Source organism: Prionailurus bengalensis, chromosome C2, assembly GCF_016509475.1.
Source record: "Prionailurus bengalensis isolate Pbe53 chromosome C2, Fcat_Pben_1.1_paternal_pri, whole genome shotgun sequence".
NCBI classification, from domain to species: domain Eukaryota; kingdom Metazoa; phylum Chordata; class Mammalia; order Carnivora; family Felidae; genus Prionailurus; species Prionailurus bengalensis.
This window is the reverse complement of record NC_057350.1, coordinates 118,529,141-118,555,200: the sequence shown is the minus strand read 5'-3', so window position 1 is coordinate 118,555,200 and position 26,060 is coordinate 118,529,141. Positions and strand designations below refer to the sequence as shown.

The 26,060-nt window shown below is 39.2% G+C and overlaps 1 protein-coding gene across 4 annotated transcripts in view; it reads right to left on the bottom strand.

Annotated features, from left to right (window-relative positions):
• Positions 1 to 587: 587 nt before the first annotated feature.
• The window catches only part of LOC122491889 (phospholipid scramblase 4), a 58,187-nt gene continuing 32,714 nt past the window's right edge, over positions 588 to 26,060 (bottom strand). For all 4 annotated transcript variants that reach the window (XM_043595202.1, XM_043595201.1, XM_043595200.1 and 1 more), the window contains 6 exons: positions 19,607 to 19,842; positions 15,776 to 15,818; positions 14,641 to 14,867; positions 11,989 to 12,150; positions 9,759 to 9,917; positions 588 to 2,667 (listed from right to left, as the gene is read on the bottom strand). In XM_043595202.1, coding sequence (XP_043451137.1) covers positions 2,623 to 2,667; positions 9,759 to 9,917; positions 11,989 to 12,150; positions 14,641 to 14,867; positions 15,776 to 15,818; positions 19,607 to 19,842 — 872 coding nt within the window. In that variant the 3' untranslated portion in view covers positions 588 to 2,622. The remainder of the gene's footprint in view (positions 2,668 to 9,758; positions 9,918 to 11,988; positions 12,151 to 14,640; positions 14,868 to 15,775; positions 15,819 to 19,606; positions 19,843 to 26,060) is intronic.

The window sequence follows — 26,060 nt, the reverse complement described above, 5'->3', positions numbered from 1 at the left end:
AAGTTTCCAACAACATGTTCCTCATTTCCATCTGAGACCTCATCAGAATGCTCTTTACCAATTCATGTTTCTACCAACATTCGGTTCAGGATTAGTTAGCTATTCTCTAAGAATACTGAGGCTTTCTCTATATCTATCTTTTCTTTCCAATCTCCCATCAGCATCGCCTTTAAAGTTCTGTTAAAATATCTAGGCTTTTTCTAGAATGCATCTCAAAATCCAGCTTCTGCCTATTACCCAGTTCCAATGCTGCTTCCACATTTGTGTGTTATAGCAGCATGCTCACTTCTCAGTACCAATTTCCGTCATAATCCATTTGGGCAACTGTACAGTACTGGAGACCAGGTGGCTTACAAAACAAATATTTATCTTTCACATTCTGGAAGCTGGGAAACCCAAGATCAAGGTACTGACAGATTACAAGGACACTAATCCCATTCATGAGGGCTCCACCAGCATGTCCTATCACCTCCTAAAGTCTCCATCTCCAAACACCATCACATTGGGGTAATTCATAAATCTGGGGGGAAATACAAGCATTCAGTCTATAGCAAAGACTCAATCACAAGTCAAAAAATAAAACAGTATTTCACTATAAACCATATTATATTTATTTAAAAGCCAAAAACAGTATGATGAAGCATTAAAATACAAAGAGAGTAGCTTTTTTTTAGTGACTCTGATCAATTTTACACAATGAAATACCATTAAGAAATATAGAAACTATAATATGAACCATAGTATAAAAAAATAAGACACATGGTATTACTTCTAAAGACAGAGGGATAATAACTGTAAGAGACAACTTAATGCCATGAAAACTTTGAACAGAAACTTAAAATGTCATATGTTAAATAATCTTTTCTTAGCATTATGCAGCAGGTCTTGGGATGTAGGGATGCGGGCAAGTAAAAATGAAGTTTGTACAGATAAACTTTCTCAATATTATTGTTTCATTTCCTACATAAAATGTCAGATATTATTATAAGAAATAATATATATGTCTAAGACTGCAATCGTATTTTCAAATATAAGGTAATTGTACTTTTTAGAAAAGCAGCAGTTTAACACTTAAAAAAAAAGCTAGCAGTAGCACCTAAATATAGAAATTACAAGAAACTGAATAAAACAACTTTACCATGAAAAGATAAATATAATTGTAAAATGAAGCACCTTTCTTTGACTTCAACAGGAATTGTGGGCAAAGGCTGTCATCTCCGAGTAATCCCATCAGAGAACACTTAGAGTTGCTTTATTTAACAAGGAGAAGAATACATTTCATTCTACATACTGGCTGTGTTGAAAAAACACAGTCCATGTCCAGATAGGAAGGTAGAGTACAAAAGACACAGGCTGATTCATCAGCAACTATTCACCAATACACTGTGCTCTTAACTAGCTAATAACAAGTACGCTTATACTGTAACTATGTCGATCCTACAGAATTTTACTGTTAAGCTATAGTTCACAGAGAAGTTTTATTATCTTCTTTGCACAGGCAGATTTATCTATCATCTAAATAAAAAGCAGCTAAGAAATATTTAAAAACGTCAAATTTCGTAGTTTTGCTTTTACAAAGTGCTACACAGAATGCCACATTTCAAAATTTAGAAACCCAACTTCAATTCCTGCAGTTAGAAAAACATGGTGATTATCAGTGATCTTGAAAGAAAGAAAAATAAAAACTATCTCCTCTGTGTCACACCCCATGAGATACGGAAGTTCAATAGGCAATCTTTGAGATTTGGCCAAAATATTTCATATGTAATGCATCTGTGGCCAAGAGAGATTAAATAGATTAAACGCAAGCTCCTCATAAGGACACTGATGTCTCTGAGTTGCTCAGAGATCTAGACAAGCTGTGGCCCTTGTCACCTCTTTTGCTGATAGGATGACCCTGACTCCATGTCCAGGCAGGTCCTGATAGACCACGCTAGTGAATGAGGGAATAGGTATGGAAAATAGAACCTTATGATTTTTTAAAAAATGTTTTGTTTGGTAATAAAATCAAATTTTCCATTGAAACTTATAAACTTTCAGAACAAGGTTTGAGACATATGCACAAGTAAATTTTTCCTTGTACAATAACACACAGTATTTCTGCCTACCTTCCTTTTTGTTTTAAAGGTCAAGAGTATTATTCTTTTCACTTAGAATCAAATTTATCTTCAGTAACAGGACAAGTTGATGGAGAGGACAGGTTGGAGAGGGTTGGGGATAAAAGCTGTTTTATTCTATCTCAAAGACTGCTCTAAAAAGCTTGCCATTTCATGACCCATTAATGTGAGAGCCCTGGGATTCATTTTCCCTTATCTCAGCGTAAGTAAAGTGTTTTCAAGCTCATTGTATTATGTTTACTTGGTTAATGAGTTATAGCTTTTTCAAGGTGAACTCCTAGTCTACCATGTAGACAGAGAGACAATCAATTAAAACACATGGTTCAATCAATTAAAACATGTGTTCTTGCCCTTACACTCAGCCTACCTGTCAGAGCTAATACCCAGTAAAAATAATCTGCAAAAGCAGATACATATATTTGCAAATAATTCAGGGGATTATAAACCCAATCCAACTTCTCTGATTTTTTTTAATTAACCATAATTGTTGATTTGCTGTGTCCATCTATCTTGATGAACGTCGTGGTGATCTTTCAAAATACATGAAGTCCTGAAATTAGAAAAAAAATATACATATATATATATATATATATACACACATGTAATATATACATATATATATTAGAAAAAAGAGACAACTGTATGTATACAGATGGATACATAATTAGATGCAATGCATAAAATATTATCCTTTATAATTTATCAGGCGATCCTCTTTCTAGTTAAGAATAAATAAATCTAATGAAATCTTTATGAAGAGGACCTAATATGAAGAGCAGCAATTAAAAACTTGGAACTATTGGTAGCCAACAACCTTTCCATTTGGGGGTACCAGTTAACTAAATTTTCATTGTTAAAAAGACGAAAAACTTGACAATCAAAATTAAATGTTAGGAAAAAAGGCAAGATGGCGGCTTAGGAGGACGCTGGGCTCACCGCACGTCCTGCTGATCACTTAGATTCCATCTACACCTGCCTAAATAACCCAGAAAACCGCCAGAGGATTAGCAGAACGGAGTCGCCGGAGCCAAACACACACGAGAGGCCCACGGAACAGGGTAGGAAGGGCGGCGAGGCGGTGCGCGCTCCACGGACTGGCGGGAGGGAGCCGGGGCGGAGGGGCGGCTCGCCGGCCAAGCAGAGCCCCCAAGCTGGCTTGCAAAAGCGGAGGGGCCTGACGGACTGTGTTCCCACAACAAGTGCGACTTAGCGTCTGGGAGGTCATAAGTTACCAGCTCTGCTCGGAAAGCGGGAAGGCTGGAGGACAAAGGGAGGGAGAGCTGCTGAGGCCCCTGACAACAGAGCTCAGTTTGGTGGGGAACAAAGGCGCTCGCCAGCGCCATCTCCCCCGCCCATCCCCCAGCCAAAATCCCAAAGTGAACCAGTTCCTGCCAGGGAACTTGCTCGCTCAGCGCAAACACCCAACTCTGCGCTTCTGCGGAGCCAAACCTCCGGCAGCGGATCTGACTCCCTCCGGCTGCCACAGGCCCCCTCCTGAAGTGGATCACCTAAGGAGAAGCGAGCTAAGCCTGCCCCTCCTGCCCCCGAGCACCTTGCCTACCCACCCCAGCTAATACGCCAGATCCCCAGCATCACAAGCCTGGCAGGGTGCAAGTAGCCCAGACGAGCCACACCACCCCACAGTGAATCCCGCCCCTAGGAGAGGGGAAGAGAAGGCATAGACGAGTCTGACTATGGCCCCAGCGGTGGGCTGGGGGCAGACATCAAATCTGACTGCGGCCCCGCCCACCAACTCCAGTTATACACCACAGCACAGGGGAAGTGCCCTGCAGGTCCTCACCACGCCAGGGACTATCCAAAATGACCAAGAGGAAGAATTCCCCTCAGAAGAATCTCCAGGAAGTAACAACAGCTAATGAGCTGATCAAAAAGGATTTAAATAATATAACAGAAAGTGAATTTAGAATAATAGTCATAAAATTAATCGCTGGGCTTGAAAACAGTATACAGGACAGCAGAGAATCTCTTGCTACAGAGATCAAGGGACTAAGGAACAGTCACGAGGAGCTGAAAAACACTTTAAACGAAATGCATAACAAAATGGAAACCACCACAGCTCGGCTTGAAGAGGCAGAGGAGAGAATAGGTGAACTAGAAGATAAAGTTATGGAAAAAGAGGAAGCTGAGAAAAAGAGAGATAAAAAAATCCAGGAGTATGAGGGGAAAATTAGAGAACTAAGTGATACACTAAAAAGAAATAATATACGCATAATTGGTATCCCAGAGGAGGAAGAGAGAGGGAAAGGTGCTGAAGGGGTACTTGAAGAAATCATAGCTGAGAACTTCCCTGAACTGGGGAAGGAAAAAGGCATTGAAATCCAAGAGGCACAGAGAACTCCCTTCAGACGTAACTTGAATCGATCTTCTGCACGACATATCATAGTGAAACTGGCAAAATACAAGGATAAAGAGAAAATTCTGAAAGCAGCAAGGGGTAAACGTGCCCTCACATATAAAGGGAGACCTATAAGACTCGTGACTGATCTCTCTTTTGAAACTTGGCAGGCCAGAAAGAATTGGCACGAGATTTTCAGGGTGCTAGACAGAAAAAATATGCAGCCGAGAATCCTTTATCCAGCAAGTCTGTCATTTAGAATAGAAGGAGAGATAAAGGTCTTCCCAAACAAACAAAAACTGAAGGAATTTGTCACCACTAAACTAGCCCTACAAGAGATCCTAAGGGGGACCCTGTGAGACAAAGTCCCAGAGACATCACTACAAGCATAAAACATACAGACATCACAATGACTCTAAACCCGTATCTTTCTATAATAACACTGAATGTAAATGGATTAAATGCGCCAACCAAAAGACATAGGGTATCAGAATGGATAAAAAAACAAGACCCATCGATTTGCTGTCTACAAGAGACTCATTTTAGACCTGAGGACACCTTTAGATTGAGAGTGAGGGGATAGAGAACTATTTATCATGCGACTGGAAGCCAAAAGAAAGCTGGAGTAGCCATACTTATATCAGACAAACTAGACTTTAAATTAAAGGCTGTAACAAGAGATGAAGAAGGACATTATATAATAGTTACAAGGTCTATCCATCAGGAAGAGCTAACAATTATAAATGTCTATGTGCCGAATACCGGAGCCCCCAAATATATCAAACAATTACTCATAAACATAAGCAACCTTATTGATAAGAATGTGGTAATTGCAGGGGACTTTAACACCCCACTTACAGAAATGGATAGATCATCTAGACACACGGTCAATAAAGAAACAAGGGCCCTGAATGACACATTGGATCAGATGGACTTGACAGATATATTTAGAACTCTGCATCCCAAAGCAACAGAATATACTTTCTTCTCGAGTGCACATGGAACATTCTCCAAGATAGATCATATACTGGGTCACAAAACAGCCCTTCATAAGTTTACAAGAATTGAAATTATACCATGCTTACTTTCAGACCACAATGCTATGAAGCTTGAAATCAACCACAGAAAAAAGTCTGGAAAACCTCCAAAAGCATGGAGGTTAAAGAACACCCTACTAACGAATGAGTGGGTCAACCAGGCAATTAGAGAAGAAATTAAAAAATATATGGAAACAAACGAAAATGAAAATACATCAATCCAAACGCTTTGGGACGCAGCAAAGGCAGTCCTGAGAGGAAAATACATTGCAATCCAGGCCTATCTCAAGAAACAAGAAAAATCCCAAATACAAAATTTAACAGCACACCTAAAGGAACTAGAAGCAGAACAGCAAAGGCAGCCTAAACCCAGCAGAAGAAGAGAAATAATAAAGATCAGAGCAGAAAGAAACAATATAGAATCTAAAAAAACTGTAGAGCAGATCAATGAAACCAAGAGTTGGTTTTTTGAAAAAATAAACAAAATTGACAAACCTCTAGCCAGGCTTCTCAAAAAGAAAAGGGAGATGACCCAAATAGATAAAATCACAAATGAAAATGGAATTATTACAACCAATCCCTCAGAGATACAAACAATTATCAGGGAATACTATGAAAAATTATATGCCAACAAATTGGACAACCTGGAAGAAATGGACAAATTCCTGAACACTCACACTCTTCCAAAACTCAATCAGGAGGAAATAGAAAGCTTGAACAGACCCATAACCAGCGAAGAAATTGAATCGGTTATCAAAAATCTCCCAACAAATAAGAGTCCAGGACCAGATGGCTTCCCAGGGGAGTTCTACCAGACGTTTAAAGCAGAGATAATACCTATCCTTCTCAAGCTATTCCAAGAAATAGAAAGGGAAGGAAAACTTCCAGACTCATTCTATGAAGCCAGTATTACTTTGATTCCTAAACCAGACAGAGACCCAGTAAAAAAAAGAGAACTACAGGCCAATATCCCTGATGAATATGGATGCAAAAATTCTCAATAAGATACTAGCAAATCAAATTCAACGGCATATAAAAAGAATTATTCACCATGATCAAGTGGGATTCATTCCTGGGATGCAGGGCTGGTTCAACATTCGCAAATCAATCAACGTGATACATCACATTAACAAAAAAAAAAGAGAAGAACCATATGATCCTGTCAATCGATGCAGAAAAGGCCTTCGACAAAATCCAGCACCCTTTCTTAATAAAAACCCTTGAGGGGCGCCTGGGTGGCGCAGTCGGTTAAGCGTCCGACTTCAGCCAGGTCACGATCTCGCGGTCCGGGAGTTCGAGCCCCGCGTCAGGCTCTGGGCTGATGGCTCGGAGCCTGGAGCCTGTTTCCGATTCTGTGTCTCCCTCTTTCTCTGCCCCTCCCCCGTTCATGCTCTGTCTCTCTCTGTCCCAAAAAGAAATAAACGTTGAAAAAAAAAAAATTAAAAAAAAAAAAAAAAAACCCTTGAGAAAGTCGGGATAGAAGGAACATACTTAAAGATCATAAAAGCCATTTATGAAAAGCCCACAGCTAACATCATCCTCAACGGGGAAAAACTGAGAGCTTTTTCCCTGAGATCAGGAACACGACAAGGATGCCCACTCTCACCGCTGCTGTTTAACATAGTGCTGGAAGTTCTAGCATCAGCAATCAGACAACAAAAGGAAATCAAAGGCATCAAAATTGGCAAAGATGAAGTCAAGCTTTCGCTTTTTGCAGATGACATGATATTATACATGGAAAATCCAATAGACTCCACCAAAAGTCTGCTAGAACTGATACAGGAATTCAGCAAAGTTGCAGGATACAAAATCAATGTACAGAAATCAGTTGCATTCTTATACACTAACAATGAAGCAACAGAAAGACAAATAAAGAAACTGATCCCATTCACAATTGCACCAAGAAGCATAAAATACCTAGGAATAAATCTAACCAAAGATGTAAAGAATCTGTATGCGGAAAACTATAGAAAGCTTAGGAAGGAAATTGAAGAAGATTTAAAGAAATGGAAAGACATTCCCTGCTCATGGATTGGAAAAATAAATATTGTCAAAATGTCAATACTACCCAAAGCTATCTACACATTCAATGCAATCCCAATCAAAATTGCACCAGCATTCTTCTCGAAACTAGAACAAGCAATCCTAAAATTCATATGGAACCACAAAAGGCCCCGATTAGCCAAAGGAATTTTGAAGAAGAAGACCAAAGCAGGAGGCATCACAATCCCAGACTTTAGCCTCTACTACAAAGCTGTCATCATCAAGACAGCATGGTATTGGCACAAAAACAGACACATAGACCAATGGAATAGAATAGAAACCCCAGAACTAGACCCACAAACATATGGCCAACTCATCTTTGACAAAGCAGGAAAGAACATCCAATGGAAAAAAGACAGACTCTTTAACAAATGGTGCTGGGAGAACTGGACAGCAACATGCAGAAGGTTGAAACTAGACCACTTTCTCACACCATTCACAAAAATAAACTCAAAATGGATAAAGGACCTAAATGTGAGACAGGAAACCATCAAAACCTTAGAGGAGAAAGCAGGAAAAGACCTCTCTGACCTCAGCCGTAGCAATCTCTTCCTCGACACATCCCCAAAGGCAAGGGAATTAAAAGCAAAAGTGAATTACTGGGACCTTATGAAGATAAAAAGCTTCTGCACAGCAAAGGAAACAACCAACAAAACTAAAAGGCAACCAACGGAATGGGAAAAGATATTCGCAAATGACATATCAGACAAAGGGCTAGTATCCAAAATCTATAAAGAGCTCACCAAACTCCACACCCGAAAAACAAATAACCCAGTGAAGAAATGGGCAGAAAACATGAATAGACACTTCTCTAAAGAAGACATCCGGATGGCCAACAGGCACATGAAAAGATGTTCAGCGTCGCTCCTTATCAGGGAAATACAAATCAAAACCACACTCAGGTATCACCTCACGCCAGTCAGAGTGGCCAAAATGAACAAATCAGGAGACTAGAGATGCTGGAGAGGATGTGGAGAAACGGGAACCCTCTTGCACTGTTGGTGGGAATGTAAATTGGTGCAGCCGCTCTGGAAAGCAGTGTGGAGGTTCCTCAGAAAATTAAAAATAGACCTACCCTATGACCCAGCAATAGCACTGCTAGGAATTTATCCAAGGGATACAGGAGCACTGATGCATAGGGCCACTTGTACACCAATGTTCATAGCAGCACTCTCAACAATAGCCAAATTATGGAAAGAGCCTAAATGTCCATCAACTGATGAATGGATAAAGAAATTGTGGTTTATATACACAATGGAATATTACGTGGCAATGAGAAAAAATGAAATATGGCCTTTTGTAGCAACGTGGATGGAACTGGAGAGTGTGATGCTAAGTGAAATAAGCCATACAGAGAAAGACAGATACCATATGGTTTCACTCTTATGTGGATCCTGAGAAACTTAACAGGAACCCATGGGGGAGGGGAAGGAAAAAAAAAAAAGAGGTTAGAATGGGAGAGAGCCAAAGCATAAGAGACTGTTAAAAACTGAGAACAAACTGAGGGTTGATGGGGGTGGGAGGGAGGAGAGGGTGGGTGATGGGTATTGAGGAGGGCACCTTTTGGGATGAGCACTGGGTGTTGTATGGAAACCAATTTGTCAATAAATTTCATAAAAAAAAAAATTAAATGTTAAATATACCAATTGCAGTACATTAACTACATTTTTAAGGTAAATATTTTCCATTTCATTTCTATGCTTTACTTATGAATATTAGCCATTAATCAGCCAGTAATACAGCAAGGGAACTGTGCCTACTAAATCTAAGGAAGATACAACACCAAGGAGTACAATGACAGAGAGGCAATAAGGTGGAGGGAAAGGAAATCAGCTCTAGAGTTATTTTATTTTCTCAAGAAGTCAAAGGACAGGCATCTTTAAGTAATGAGAAAGACAAATAACATGCTGTGATGACAATCACACCCACTGGATGTCTAATATTCTCCAAGCACTCTTCTGGCCCCTGTACTCAGATGATAGCTAATGTTCATCACCCTGAAAAAATCTAAGAATTTCTATCTCCATTTTACAGATAAAAAGAATGAGGCCAGGAAGTGTTCGACACTTTGCAAAACATGTCACTAGTAAGTGGTAGAGACAGACACTGGCCTAGTTGCAAATGTTATTGCCTTTCTATTATACTACACTGTATCTCATTGGAAAGAATAACTCACTCAAGACAAGTCAAAAGTAAAAGGCTTACAATGAGGAAGCAGGCTCCAAAAATCATGGCTTTCATCTTCACATCCATATCTAACGGGAAGTGAATTTCAAACTGGTCAGCATCGCCCATTGCTGATAACAGACCGTTCCACTTCCTAATAATACTGCCGATGTTAGATACACCATCAAGGGATTTGACCTAGAAAGAGAAGCATGTGACTTAATGATGATTAAAAAGTACTATACATTTCATTCTTCTACTTAGAAGCACTTTACACTGAGATAAGCATAAATACAGTACAGGAAATTAATAACAGTAATAACATAATTTCAAATACGGAATTATGGCCAAGATGGGTTAGGTGCCTTGCAACTGGTTAATAACTGAGCTGGGATCAACAATAGCCAGGTTAGCCAGGGAGCCCACCTGTCCATCAACTGATGAATGGATAAAGATGTGGTGTACACACACACACACACACACACACACACACACACACACACACACAATGGAATACTACTCAGCAACGAAAAAGAATGAAATCTTGCCATTTGCAACAACATGGATGGAACTAGATGGTATTATGCTAAGTGAAACAAGTCACAGAAAAACAGATATCATATGATTTCACTCATATGTAGAATTTGAGAAACTCAACAGATGAATATAGGGGAAGGGAAGGAAAAATAAGGTAAAAACAGAGAAGGAGGCAAACCATAAGAAACTTTTAAAGATAGAGAACTGAGGGGAGGTGGGTCAGGGATGGATTAAATGGGTGATAGGCATTAAGGAGCGTACTTTTTGGGATGAGCACTGAACATCATATGTAAGAGAGAACTCACTGGGTTCTACTCCTGAAACCAAGCCTACACTGTATGTTAACTGACTTGAATTAAATCAAACAAAAAACCCAAAAACCAGAACTGGGGCATATCTCTTGTTTTCAATGCTCTTGTTTTCAATGCTCTTGTTTTCAAGAGCAAATGAGGTATGATTTGAATTGATTTTGAAATTCTTCTTCATATAGTAAAGAGTGGGAATTGGGGATTGGGAGGGAGTCTCTACAGTCTAGAGAAACACATGAACAAAAGTAAGGAAGCATAATTCTACATACTTCACAAACTTCATATAATCAGTCAAGTTTTTGTGGGTCAAATCCACCCTGTTGTATGTCAGAATTCTGAAGAGCTTTGGCTTCTCAAAGGGGGACTCAGGCACTTGCTAACTTTTGGTGATCAGAATGATCCTGTATACTCTGCCCCTGAAATGTGGCTACATTTTCTATTTCTCTACAGTGGTCTTTTAACAAATAAGCAATGCCTGGAGAACTAAAAAGGTTTATTGGGTGTCATAGAAAATACTTGAATGGGGCGCCTGGGTGGCACAGTCGGTTAAGCGTCTGACTTCAGCCAGGTCACGATCTTGCGGTCTGTGAGTTCGAGCCCCGTGTCAGGCTCTGGGCTGATGGCTCGGAGCCTGGAGCCTGTTTCCAATTCCGTGTCTCCCTCTCTCTCTGCCCCTCCCCCGTTCATGCTCTGTCTCTCTCTGTCCCAAAAATAAATAAAAAACGTTGAAAAAAAATAAAAAAAAAAAATAAAAGAAAATACTTGAATGAGCAACTTTAAAGAGCCTTGCTGAATTCCAAGACATTTTCTAAGAAGCTCAGGAAATATTTCTAAGAATCTCCTTTGTCAAATTCATAGGATAACCAGCAATCATTTTGTAGTCAGTGAAATAAAGGCAAAACAGGAGGATTTTTCATTTTTCTGAGAAAATGCTATAATCTATTATGAGTTTTATCTATGTTATCAGTGTTATCCTGTCTCTTGAGGACACAGGCAGACTTCCACCATGCAGATAGACGATTTGCACAATCTCGGGGTGATCCATATGTTTTGTGATCTGTTGGGCACTTCCATTGCTCAGGACCTGTATCCCAATCCTGCAAATCTTTGGTAAAAATGGTTAATTAAATACAACCAAGAACAAAATAAACGGAATCTATTGGGCTATTTTCTTTCAGGTTTAGTGTTTTACATGGGTCCTTCTCATCTTCATCAAACACTGAAATCATAAACAAAGTAGCTCACATTTTGGGAAACATTAAGCAATCCACCAACAATAATTTGCAAATGATTTGATGTCAACCGATAACTCTTTCCTCCTTCTACTTTATTCATTCATGTGAAAAAATAATCTAAAACCAAACAATTCTAAGGTCTGTCTGTAAATGTTGAAAAAATACTAAAAATGTTATTTTTACATTTACCTCAAAAACAGAATCTGAACCACAGCCATAGGTTGAACATGGCCCACGTACTCGCATCACATTTTCTTTCTTCTCATTCTGGATGCTGTAAACTGCCCTGCACAGGTTCCAGTGTTCTGCAACAAAGCCAATGGTGACACCAGGAGGACACTGCACCTCCAGCTGCAAAGAAGCAGTGACAGAGGGAAGGAGGCTACATATATACCCGTAAGCACATACACCGTACGTTCTTCCCTCATGCAAGGACTGGAAAAAAATGTTAATGGTACAGACTCCTCCATTGTACCCCAGGCTATTTCTTAGGGGTGTTATGTCAGTGAAAGGCCTTGAGAGGTGAAGACACATTTCCCTTTGGGACAGACTTACTGCTTGTTACACAATGATCGTTTCTCCAAGCTCAGTGTTTCTCAGCTGTATGCACACCCGCCCGCTCCTCTGAGTTAACCCCAGAGAACTTAGGGGCAAGGGGTCTATACCAACATCCGGCTCCTGACGCTGGTACTGCTTCCTGTGCTGTAATAAGGTTCTCTGTCTCTGCTCTAGGTGCCTCACGTCTTCTGGCACGGTCCATGACAAAGTAACAAGGTAACTTCCTAGACTTAAATCCCAGACATGACAATTGTAATAGAAAAGAGAGAAAAGAGGCATTCTGTAAACTGTATACTGTGGAAACAAAGGATGTGTGTATGAATATATAAAGCCATTTTTACAAGTTTTAAAATTGTCCAGTACCCTGTTTTAACTAATCATCTTTATAATATTCCTTTGTGAAGAACTAAGATCTTCATATTTAATAATAACATGAGCCATAAAATTAAATTATTTAGTAAAAGCTCAGAGTTGATGGCTCTTCTGGTGTCATTTATACTTTTCTAACAGTTTTGAGTCCACTGGGTCTCAAGGGCAGGACTACATAGCTTCACAAACTGCCAAATCAAGGCATTATTTTAAAAAAAATTATTGTTCACATATATACATTCAAACATATACATAAGCATATAAATTTGATAACTTCCTAGGATTAAGATCTCATATAAGTTTAAGACTAAGAGGGAAAAAAACTGTAAATAGGTAAATTACTTAAAAAAAAATCATTTGAGAAGAAAAAAACCAACTCATGAATACAAAGAATTCCTTGTATCATCAAAAGGACTGAGGATTAAAGGTGAAGATTCATCTCAAATTTAAGGCTGTTATTATAGGGTGCCTGGGTGGCTCAGTCGGTTAAGCGGCCGACTTCGGCTCAGGTCATGATCTTGCAGTCCGTGAATTCGAGCCCCGCGTTGGGCTCTGTGCTGACAGCTAAGAGCCTGGAGCCTGTTTCAGATTCTGTGTCTCCCTCTCTCTGACCCTCCCCTGTTCATGCTCTGTCTCTCTCTGTCTCAAAAATAAATAAACGTTAAAAAAAAAAATTTAAGGCTGTTATTACAAACACAGTAGTGAGAGAGAAGATACCTGGGAACAACAACTAACATTCTCTGAGCGCTGTCCTACCTGCCAGGTACTGTAACGACAGTTAACATTCATTTACTATTTAATCCTCAAAGCAATCCTACGTGATGGTACCATTATTATCTCCATGTTATAGGACATCAAAACACAGAAAGGCTTGTAAATAAACTAACATTCAGGAAGTGCTGGTACTGAACATAATCTGTCTTTATATATCCCAGTAATCCCATGGGATATTATGCATAGTTATGTACAGAAGTACTGAGGCCCAAAGAAGTTAAATAAATTATACCAACATAAATAGAAGGCGTATCTAGAATTCAAAATTCTGGTTGACCTCTGTCTAAAGCTGCTTCTTTTCCCTGCAGCAAACAACCTTCCTAGAGCCTCACAGGTTGTAGAAGAGGAACCCAGCTGTTAACTCAGAACATCTAGTTTCCAGTTCCAGTACTTGGTGGAGTGTAACACGTTCATCAGGTGCTTAATTTTCTGAGCCACCCTTTCTTTACCTGTGGCAAGGTGTGGATTGGGATGGACAGTGTACAGTTATCTAAAGTCTCTTCCAGTTCTAGGGGCGCCTGGGTGGTTCAGTCGGTTAAGTGTCAGTCTTCAGCTCAGGTCATGTTCTCATGGTTCGTGAGTTTGAGCCTCTCATCGGGCTCTGTGCTGACAGCTCAGAGCCTGGAGCCTGCTTTGGATTCTGTGTCTCCCTTTCTCTCAGCCCACCCCTGCTCACAGTCAGTCTCTCTCTCTCTCAAAAATAAACATTAAAAAAAGAAGTTTTTAAGTCTCTTCCAATTCTGAAAGTATACAATTATGTCTAGGGACAACTTATCTGGGGATAGGTAGGTGCATTCAGACAAATGTGTGTGACTTCTGTTCTAGGTAACAGATACATTTCTAACTCAGTAGACACAACCGACAGAACTGTGGTCACCAAATAATCCTGATTTGAGCCTGAGCCCCAACTAGCACCAGAAGACAAGAACCCACAAGAAAAAAACCCTCTGTGATTTTCCTCAGGTGAGACAATTTGGCGGCCCTCCTCCCCATCCCCCTTCACCCCCTCGGCTCTCTTCTTTCAGTCTGACCAGCAGAGCCAGTGAAAAACCCCCTCATGTGTCATTCTGGAAGGAGCACAGCGATGCTGTCAAGAGTTGGATCAGGAAGAGACGAGGAATTAGACTTGTGTTCTCTGACCTCTTGCCTGGTGGAGGGACAACAGAAGCAACAGCAGGTGCATCTGAAAGGCCTCTGCATGGTCATGATTTCTCGGCCCATGCAGTCAGTGACCCGGAGGACGAAGGGCCTTAGTGTCCGATAAGCATTTCTGGTAAAGTCGTCTGTGTCTTCATTTACGATGTAAACCATCTGGTCCAGGTTGTTTTTAATATCATATCCATTATTAGTTTCAAAAGATGTGATCACTAAAAAATAGAATGAGAAAGCCACTTTAAATTAGAAGCAGTTAAAATGGGCCTCAAGAAGTCCTTTTGTAGTATTCCTTAGGTGCTTAAAGCAAAAAGCTTTTTAAAATTTTGAAGTGAACTATATTCAATTGATTAGGACACCAAATAATTCACTTGCCCAAAAAGTATTCAGTAATTTTGAAAATTTTAAATGAAGGTCGGTATAAAACGATTTAAAATTTTTTTCCACATAAAAGCAAAGACTGAAACTATACTCCTGGTATATCTGAATTCAGAAAGCTTTCATTAAAAAGGCATTTAAATAAAAGTATACTTTTTACCATAAATGAATCTGCTCATGAAATATACTGAGATGACCAGGGTCATTACCAATTGCAATAAAGAAAGTCAGAGACTGTATGTGGTGGTCAAATGAATGTGTGGAACTGGGGATAAAGTGAAGGTTAATAATCAAGTGAGGATGAACTGAGACCAGGCATTATGTTGACTGTGATTCCTTTTTCTTCCAAAGCAAGGGCACTGGACTAGAACTTCGCAGATTTAGATTCTATGTCCAGCGCTACCACTCATTAGCTGACTGTGGTGCCTCTGGCGAACTCATTTAGTGTCCTGGCTCCTTCTTTTCCTCTTCCATTAAAGATGAATACGTAGAATATGGTATGGGGGTTGACCAGATAAAGTGTAAGTCTTTTTCAAGTCTACGAATGTATGTATCATGTATAAATAGATAAAATTATACAAAATAATTCCCTTTCTTACTTTTTTGAAAGGGTAAAAGAAGACAGTCTTTTCACTTCGAACCACTAAGAAATGACCAATATAAATAAAGAACAAGATATTGGGTAATGCAAATTTCCACCTGATTCAAATTTCCACCTGCTGAACACTAACAAAATTATACATACTTTCCAGAGGCTCAAAATGCTGAAGGACGTGAATGGTGTCCAGCTGTTGGGATAGAACAAAGCAATTAGGAAAAAATAATCACAGAATTAAGTCAATGTTAGAAAAGGAACTGATGAGATGGGTATGAAAAGGTTATCAACTGATACCAAAATATCTTTTCAGCATTGAATGGAATAAAAAAAAAATTAGTGAAAGTAGCCTGTCTGCACCTGTTCCGCAGAGGAACACAGGAAAACCAGTGTTCTCCAGTTCTGTTAAAAGACAAACAGTTGCCTGGTATATCAGAAAATCATTTTCCTGCTGCAGTCACAGCATCCAGAAGAAGCTGTGTGGACGTAGATTGTTTCTAGCTCAGTCCCAACTCACTGGTCTTATCGACACGTCACTCACAGACTGGAGTTGCTGGGGAAGTTCAAGACAGTTTAACGTGGACCAACCACACAGTAGGCTATTTTCTCAGCGGCTTACAGAGAGCAACTCAGCCAGGGACCTCACACAGGAGTATCTAGTTTTATCTTATTTTCACAGGTACCTCTGGAAGATGTTCACACACTGACTTCCAATCATTTGAGCTACTAATGCCAGGGTCTTCACTAGGTGCATGCTTTAATTAAAGGAGAGGGTCCACAAGGGCTGGAAGCATGTGATTAGGATTAGGAAAAGGGGAGGAAACATTCTGGGATGGGATCTCTTGAAAAGGGAGCTGGGAAAACAACTAAACTTCTACCTTAATGTCACTTAGGAATCACCCTGAAGTCAGACAGTTTGTTGGGCTCATTACCTAATAGAGTTGAGAATATTCTAGCAGAAAAGAAGAAACTTCTTTGAGGACAGAGTAATCACATCTATATAATTTTATTTTTAATTTTTTAATGTTTACTTATATTTGAGAGAGAGAGAGAGAGAGAGAGCATGTGTGTGTGTGCATGAGCGAGCTGGGGAGGGGAAGAGAGAGGGAGACAGAGGATCCGAAGCATTTTCAATGCAGAGCCCAATGCAGGGCTTGAACTCACTGTGAGATCATGACCTGAGCCAAAGTTGGGACACTTGACTGAGCCACCCAGACCCCCCTCTATATAATTTTAGATATATAGATCATTCCTAACCCTGAGACCAGAATATCACCTGAAATATTTCACTGAATATTCATTGAATACAATGGCTAATAAAAGAATACATGAATGTGGTAATAAAGTTAAAAATAACCAGATATAAATGTTTTGTGGTGTTTAACTGATTACAGAGGGTATGGAGAGGATACAACCCTTCCTTCATTAAAAAAAATTTTCTGATATAAAAACACAATCCGGTGAGGGGGTGTAAACACATCTTATAAAACACCAAAAGTGGTCACTAAGATGGTTTATAGTTCCTTTAAAAATCCAGAATTAAAAGTCAAAATACTGTTGATAAAAAGCATCCACTGCTGAGTACAATATTCTAAAGAAATAATGCCTGTTACTATAAAAGAAGTTTGTCCAGAAGACACTATGGCTGTTAAGGACCAGTTCTCTAACAAATTGGTGGAGTCACTGGCCACGCCAACTCTCTAGAAAGAATATAATCCTGCTACTTTGGATGCTCCAGAGTATTGAGAGTCCCGATAATGATTCATGGAATCTGCAGAGGAGACTGCAAAAAGGATAGGATAAGGAAAATGATAAAGCAATGAAGGGCTGTTTGCATACAAAGTGTTTCCACTAATAACATCCACACAGCTACCACCTGTTGGATGGACCCTGTGTGCCAAAAATAATAAGCACAGTATAAAGCTTTCCATCTCAAAAATTCTCCTAACAACCCAATAAGGTATGTATTGCTAGTACTATTTTATTGATGATGAAATTCAAGCACCAACAGGTTATAGAAGTTATTGAAGGCTGCAGAGTGAGGAGGAACGACAGCTAGAATTTAAAACCAGGTTGGTCTGTCTCTAAACCTGTTTTGTTTCCTTTCTCAGTTATTTTTTTTTATTCAAAACAAACCTGAACAAAGAAACAGAATTCATAAAATGTGTTAACTTCTGTCAGAATAGAGGAAATTAAGAAACTATTTTTTAATATTTAGATGAACAAAATTAAAGTTATACATTTAGAAAAGAGAAATGACTGCAGATCTTGGATTTCTAAGGACAATTTCTATACTTATCATCTAGTATAAAAAAGGAACTTTTAAAACGTGATTAACTATAAAGCATTTTTTAAGCTTCTGAAATAATGTAGGGCTCTACTCTACCACTGTACTTGAATGACTGGTGCTGCAGTTTGTCAATATTTTGCCAAAACAAAAACTGAATAAAATTTTTGGCTCATGTGAAATCTCAGTTTTTGTGATCCAACTGTTTTGACTTTGAAATATCAACACTACAACACTGTATACCTATGGTTCTCAATGCACAGGATTCAGAAGGTCCCTGTCAATATATAAAATGGAAAAGAGAAACACATCAACTCAAAGGAATGTTGGTTACGTGGGGAGACATGTGTTGAACTGGCAAGTCCCTTGTTTATAATGTATTTCAAAATGTCTTTATTTACTTATTTATTTTTAATTTACATCCAAATTAGTTAGCACATAGTGTATTAATGATTTCAGGAGTAGATTCCAGGGATTCATCCCCTACATATAACACCCAATTCTCATCCCAGCAAGTGTCTTCCTTAATGCCCCCTCCCCATTTAGCGCATCTTCCCACCCACAGCCCCTCCAGCAACCCTGTTTGTTCTCTGTGTTTAAGAGTCTCTTCTGTTTTGTTCCCCTCCCTCTTTATGTATTATTTTTGCTTCCCTTCCCTTATGTTCATCTTTTTTGTACCTTAAATTCCACATATGAGTGAAGTTATATGATATGTCTTTTTTTTTTAAGTGTATTTACTTATTTTTGAGAGAGAGACAGAGAGAGAGTGCACAAGTGAGGGAAGGGCAGAGAGAGACAGAGAGAGAGAGAATCCCAAGCAGGTTCCGCATTGTCAGTGCAGAACCTGATGTGGGGCTCGAACCCATGTACCAGGAGACCATGACCTGAGCTGAGATCAAGAGTCAGATGCTTAACAGACTGAGCGGCCAGGCGCCCTTCCTTTTTCTAAAATCAAACATGATTCAATAGGTTCTAAGTTATTTCCAATACTAGCTTTATCTTATTTTCATTAAGCAATATTTTTGAGTTTCTGACATGTGGTTTTAAAAACACCATTTGGAACACTGATTTGACGTACTGCCCCAGTTTCTGATCTGGATACCCTGGTGCCTCCAGAATGTGCATAGAGGTGGAAAATAAGAATTCACTGTGTTGTGAGAAGAGATCCTCTGGAACTTGGCCTGAAGCAAAACCCTTGGTAGGTCTCCTCTTTTGATTTACATTTTATGTTTGGAGGGTGGCAGGGAGTGGCTAATGAAAATCATGGGTAATGAGAAAAAAGGATGGGCAGAGACCCCCAGTGATTCACTCACGGTCTCTGATTCACTCACTTCTCTCTGATGTTGTTTTTCCTGGTGTTAACTCTTCACTTCTATGCAAATGAGAATTGGCATCTTTGATAGTTTTTCCTCTAGTCCTGTTTTTGAAACCGCCTTCAACAGGACACCTTGCAAATCTTAAAATTCAACATACATCCTTCAGAAAACCGTGCCGATCCCACCAAATACATTCCTGTATTCCTCATTTCCCCTTCATATTTCTAAAATGAGTACCACAACTCCCATGGTCTCACAAACTGGACCTCTGTCATCACTGACCTGTCACTTTCATCTACTCTATCTAGCTTTGTATCTCTTCTTGTCGGATCCCCGGTCATACTTCATAAGAAGATCATTTGGATTTGTGAGGACTACCTGGGTTAAGTATTCCAGACCAGGAGGACAGTTTGGTATAGGAGGAGGCCCTGGCATCCATGTTACTGAAACAGGCTGATTTGACATATGGTATTTGCCAGGCTGGTACTGGATAGGATGGGCACCACCAGCTGGCTGGTACGAGAAGAAGGTACCGGGCTGCTGTGAGCTGTTGTATCCCATAGGCAAGCCTCCTGCGTAGCCTGCAGGTGCAGGGACAGCCGGTCCAGGGGGTCCTGTATCCAAAAACAAATGGAAGTGTTATACACTATTAACACTATAACACAGCAGAAGTTAGAATGACTTTTCCATAACAAAGACAGGTATCCCACAACATCCACTTAAGAATAAAACATGATCCATTTTCTGAATGTGTACCATGTACCAACAATGTACTCAGGGGCTTCACATATTACCTCATTTAATCCTCTTAAACCTTAGAAGACAATTATGCTACAAAAAGGTACAGAAAAAAGATCTGAAACACCAAGTAACGTGTTGGCCTCTCTCTGTATTACGTTCCTCCTTTGGAGACATCAATAATATACCTACTTCATTAGGTTATAGTGGGCTTAGCCCAAGACCTAGCACATAACTGGCATGGTACACTGATGTTATTAAGGTCACTGACATAGTAACTCAAAGGGGTGCTTTTAATGATGGCTCTATCATTCCAGAACAGTTTCATCACCCCACAAAGAAAATCTATACCCATTAGCAGTCATTCCCTATCTTGTGTCCCAGCCTGCGGAAACCACTGTCACTACAGATTTGCCTAATCTGGACATGTCATATAAATGAAATAATGTAACATATAGCCTGTGTGTCAGGTCTCCTTCACTTCGCATAATGTTTTCAAGGTTCAAGTGACCATGTTGTAGCATGTACTAGTACTTGATTCCTTTTATCGCCGAGTAATATTCCATTACATGGACATAGCACATTTTATGTATCCATTAATTAGCCAATGGACATTTGGGTCATTTCTACTTTTTGGCTTTTGTAAATAACGCTGCTGTGAAATTAGTGTACAAGTTTTGGTGTGAACCTAAGTTTTCAATTCTTGAGTATATACCTAGGAGCGAGAAACTAGCCTTAACTTTTAGAAGAAACGGCCACCCTGTTTTCCAAAGTGGAAATTCACTGGTTAATACTCCTACTGCTGAACTCATTTATTAGTGCTAATTGTGTGTGCGTGTGTACGTGTGTGTGTGCATTCCTTATGATTTTCTATATATAAGATCATGTCATCTGCAAACAGAAATAGGTTTGCTTCTTCCTTTCGAATGTGCATGACTTTTATTACTTTTCCTTGCCAAACTGTCCTAGCTAAAACCTCCATACAATGTTGAATAGAAGTGGCATGAAGAGATATCGTCTTGCTCTTGACCTTAGGAGAAACATTTTCAGCTTTTGCTATTAAGCATGATGTTAAGCTGTGGGTTTTTCATAGATGACTTTTATTAGGTTGAGGAAGTTCCCTCCTATCCCTAGTTTGTTGAGTGTTTTTTATCATGCGGGATGTTTCATTTTGTCAAATGCTTTTTCTCTATCTACCGATATGATCATATGATTTTTGTAGTAATATTCCATTAATATGGTACATAATGGGCTGATTTTCATATGACAAACCAACTTTATCTCATATTTGGGATAAACTGCACTTGGTCATGGTAATAATCCCTATTACATATTGTTAGATTTGGTTACTATATTGTTAGTATTTTGTGGAGCATTTTTACATCTATATTTATAAGGAATATTAGGCTATGGTTTTCTATAGTCTTCTTCTGATTTTGCTAATAGGGCAATACTGGCCTCACAGAATGAATTGGGAAGTGTTCACTGTTCTGTGTCTTGTAAAGGACTGGTATTAAAATCTTCATTAAGCATTTGGTAGAATTCACTAACGAAGCTGTCCAGGCCTAGGCTTTGTCCGAATTTTTTTTTTAAGTATTTATTTTGAGAGAGAGAGAGAGAGAGAGAGAGAGAGAGAGTGTGTGTGTGTGTGTGTCCCAAGCAGGCTCCACACTGTCAGCAGAGAGCCCTATGTGGGGCTTGAACTCATGAACAGTAAGATCATGACCTGAGCTGTGATCAAGAGTCTGTTGCTTAACTGACAGAGCCACCCAGGCGCCCCTATCAGAAATTTTTAAATGACTAATTCAATCTCTTTACTTGCTATATAGCTCCATTCAGGTTTTCTATTTCTTCTTGGAGCCACTTTCAGTTGTTCGTATATTTCTAGGAATCTATTTCTTCAGGTTTTCTAATTTGTTGGTATACAATTGTTCACAGTATTCTTTTACAATACATTTACATTTTTGTAAGCTTTTTAGCAATGTCTCCATTTTCATTCTTGATTTTAATATTTTGAATCTATGTTTTTTCTTGGTCAGTCTGGCTTAAGATTTCTATTTGTTGATATTTTCAAAGATCCAACTTTTGGTTTTGTCCATGTGGCCCACTGCTTTTCTTTTTCACTATTTTATTTACCTCTACTTTAAATTCTATTATTGCCTCCTACTTAAGGTTTGGCTTCTTTCTAAGGTGGAAAGTTGGGTTGGTGATTTGAGATCTTTTTTTAAAAAAAAGTTTTCTAATGTTTATTTATTTTTGAAAGAGAAAGAGATAAAGTATGAGTGGGTGAGGGGCAGAGACAGAGGGAGACACAGAATCTGAAGCAGGATCCAGGCTCTGAGCTGTCAGCAAAGAGCCTGATGCAGGGCTGGAACTCATGAATTATGAGATCATGACCTGAGCCAAAGCTGAACGCTTAACCAAGTGAGCCACCTAGGTGCCCCTCCTCCTTTTTAATGTAGATGTTGATAGCTACAAATTTCTAAGCTGTTTTAGTTATATCCCATAAGCTTTGGTATATTGTGGTTTCATTTATCTCAAAGTATCTTCCTATTTCTCCTGTGATTTTTTTTTTTTTGCTCTTGGTTATTTAAGGGTGTGTCAATTTCCTCAGATTTCCCAAATTTCCTTCTATTTTTATTGATTACTAACTTCAGTCCATTGTGAAATCTATATGATTTCAGTTGTTTTAAATTTATTGGGATTTGTCTTATGGCTTAATCAGTAGCTCTATCCTAGAGAATGTCCTATGTGCACTTGAGAAGAATGTATATTCTATTGCTGTTGGGTAGACAGTTGTATATATGTCTATGTTTAGTTCGCTTTATAATATTGTTTACAGCGTCCAGTTCCTCTTTCATCTGCTGCTTAGTTGTTCTATCCATGACTGTAAGTGGGGTACTGCAGTCTCCAACTGGTATCTATTGAATTGTCTATTTTGCCATTTAATTATGTCAATTTTTGCTTCATATATTCTGGAGCTCTGTTTTTAGATGTATACAATCGTTATGTCTTCTTGATGGACTGACACTTCTGTTATAAAATGTTCTTAAACTCTATTAACAATTATTGCCTTAAGGTATATTTTCTCTTATGTAGGTATAGCTATTTCATTAATTCTTAACAACTGAGAAACATTGTTTTAATACAGCATTTTACAATCTGTACATACATTACTGGGCTGTAAAATCAATTTAATGATTCACAATTGCAATTTTTAAAATAAGATTTACTACATTAGAATAAAGTAAAAAAGAAAAAAATCAAACTGTATTGCCTGTATGCTGTATACTCACTGAACTGAGTGCTGCTTGGTGAAATGTTATATATAGCATATATATAATAAATATTATATAAATATTGTTACATATATACATATACATGTGTGTATATATATTTATATATATATATTTATATATTTACATATATATTTATATATATTTACTGTGGGTCATAGTAGGTTGTCATCCAGAATGCTTGAGGGGGCACTTGGATGATTCAGTCAGTACAGCATAGGACTCTTGATCTTGGGGTTGTGAGTTTGAGCCCCACATTGGGTGTAGACATTACTTTAAAAAGAAAGAAAAGAAATTAAAAAAAAAAAGAATGTTCGAAAGCCAATGATTTAAAGACCCTTTTGTTTAACCAATGTAAAGAAAGAAAAGATTCTATTCTAGAATGGAAAAGATGGAGACAACGTTACAAAACTATGATGCATAGAAGTTTGTTTTCACCATGGTTAGAAATAGTTTTGTGGATACTCTCCTCAAAGGCAAAAAACAAATCTTATCTAAACATAGGTTAAACTAAGTGTCTCTGAAAATTGCTATTTATTAAATTACTGCTTATAATGTGCATATATGCATGTATCTGTGTTTTCTTATACATGTGCTCAAAAATTACTAGATGTTGGTACAAAAGACAGCAAGCAGTGTTAGAAGGCAGGATTCACCTCATGTCTAAGTAAGTATGCTAAAGGGAACAAGATGAAGATAGTTAAGCTTGGGCTGTGATGTTGAACCCCACTGATGGTGTCCTATTTCCCAAAGTAACCCAGGCGTTGAGCACTGTGGGTCTACAGACTGGGGAATTGGTATCTTTTTGTTATCAAAAAGCAATGCCACACAGCTGTGTAGGGCAGGGACTGATATTTCCTGAAAAATGGAAACAGTCCCTTAGTAGCTGTTCTTTGAAAAGGTCACTCTTACAGAATTAAAAGATTTGAAAGATCAGGTTAAGGTGGAGAATACTCTCTCTCAGAGAGCCCAGAGAACCAGGTACTGAACACCATGCACCCTAGGAAGCAACTCATGTTAGAGGAAACTATGTTTACTATTTTTGTAAGAGGGAGAATAGTTAATATTTACTGAGCTTTATTATGTTCCAGGCACTGTTCTAACTACTTGACATCACCCTTCTATGGTAGGGACTATTATGATCCTGAATTTACAGAGGAAGAAATTGAGGCATAAGGAGGTTAAGTAACTTCCTAAAGAATCAATGGTGTCAATATGTGACACAGTCAGAATTAAAACTCAAGCATTCTGACTGCAGATGCCCCCTTAATTAAAATACTCCCTTTAGATCAAAAGCTAGGTAGAGGCTGGGAACATCCAAAACAGGACTCTATGGATGGCCTTGGCACTATAGACTGGAAGAGCAACTCTAGCTGGTGGCTTTTTTTTTTAGGCCTTAAGTTCTGTACACACACACACACACACACACACCCCTCCTGTGGGATGTCATGGTACAGGAAAAAACAGCTTAGCTAGCAGAAAGCTGGCTTCGGAAAGGGTAAGAGGTGACCAGCATAGAGGCAAAGCAGTGGTCTGGGGTCTGCCAATGCTGACGAGACCAACCACCACCAGGAAGGGACACTCCCCCAAACTTCCAGAAGTTGTTTGGGATGAGAAATAAAGAAAGATGACACTTTTTGAGCAAGGCAAATTGGACAGAGGGTCAGATTCTGGTGAGCTGGGAATTAAAGGGGAGAGTGGCTTCTGAAGCTCATGAAGTCTGGGACATTTTGGTTACTCACAAAAACCCCACTCATGAGCATCATGAATTGTAGAACTATTTCTTCCGATACTCACTGAGAACAAGGCTATGAAATAAATCAAGCATTCCTTTATTTGGGAAACATGCCACAAGCCCATTTCAAGGATGTGCTGCTGTGCCTGCTGCTAGAAACAGAAAGAGGTAGAAAGACACATCTGTCTTCAAGGACGTTCAGTTCTGTGTTAAATACACAGATTAAAAAATAAAAAGTGAATGGTTATCTTGAAGCAAGTAACTTGTGCGATCAGACGTGGATTCACAGTGTGCGAAGAGATTATAGAGGAGCAGTGCCTAGCCTAGGCAGAGGAGGTACCCTGTGGGGCTAGTGCTGACAGGTTAGACCCAGCCGGCACCTCCACAATGGGCAAAGGTTTTATGCAGGGAGTAGGTGCAAAATGAACAGCTGCACAGGGGAAACCCATAATTGCAGGGGGGCAAGGTTATGTATGGAGACTGAGCAGACAAGGTTAGAAAGGAAGGAGGGAGTGATGATTATGAAGGATCTATACGCTGTTCAAAGAACCTAAACCGTACGCCAGTAAAAGAGAAAGTGAAGCGATCAGACTTACACTTGGACCCTTTGTGGATGAGGTTAGGTTAGGCAGGAGGTGCCTGCTGCGGGAGGGCCGAAAGAAGGCAATGTAGGAAGTCTAACAAGCAACACTGAATGGACAGTCCCATCTCAATAACAGACTGGATATGAGGAAAGATTCTCACATTCTGACATGGGTCCCTGTGGCCTCCAGAAGAGAGAAACAAAACAGGGAATGTGTTCCGGAGCAAGACACCCAAGCTTTATTGCAGATCACTTAGCTTGAGATCTGGGGTCCTTCCAGGGGAAGTGGTCTACAGGCAGGTGGAAATGCAAGTTCAGACCACAGGAGACTGATATGGGTGGGGGCTAAGAGAGGCTTAAAGTAAAAGGAATTAAGGGCATTAAAGACAAATACTTTATAGTAGTTCAAGTTCCTTCATGTTAATTACAGGGATCTAATTTGCATCTGTCATCATAGATTAAGTACATAATTCAGCCACT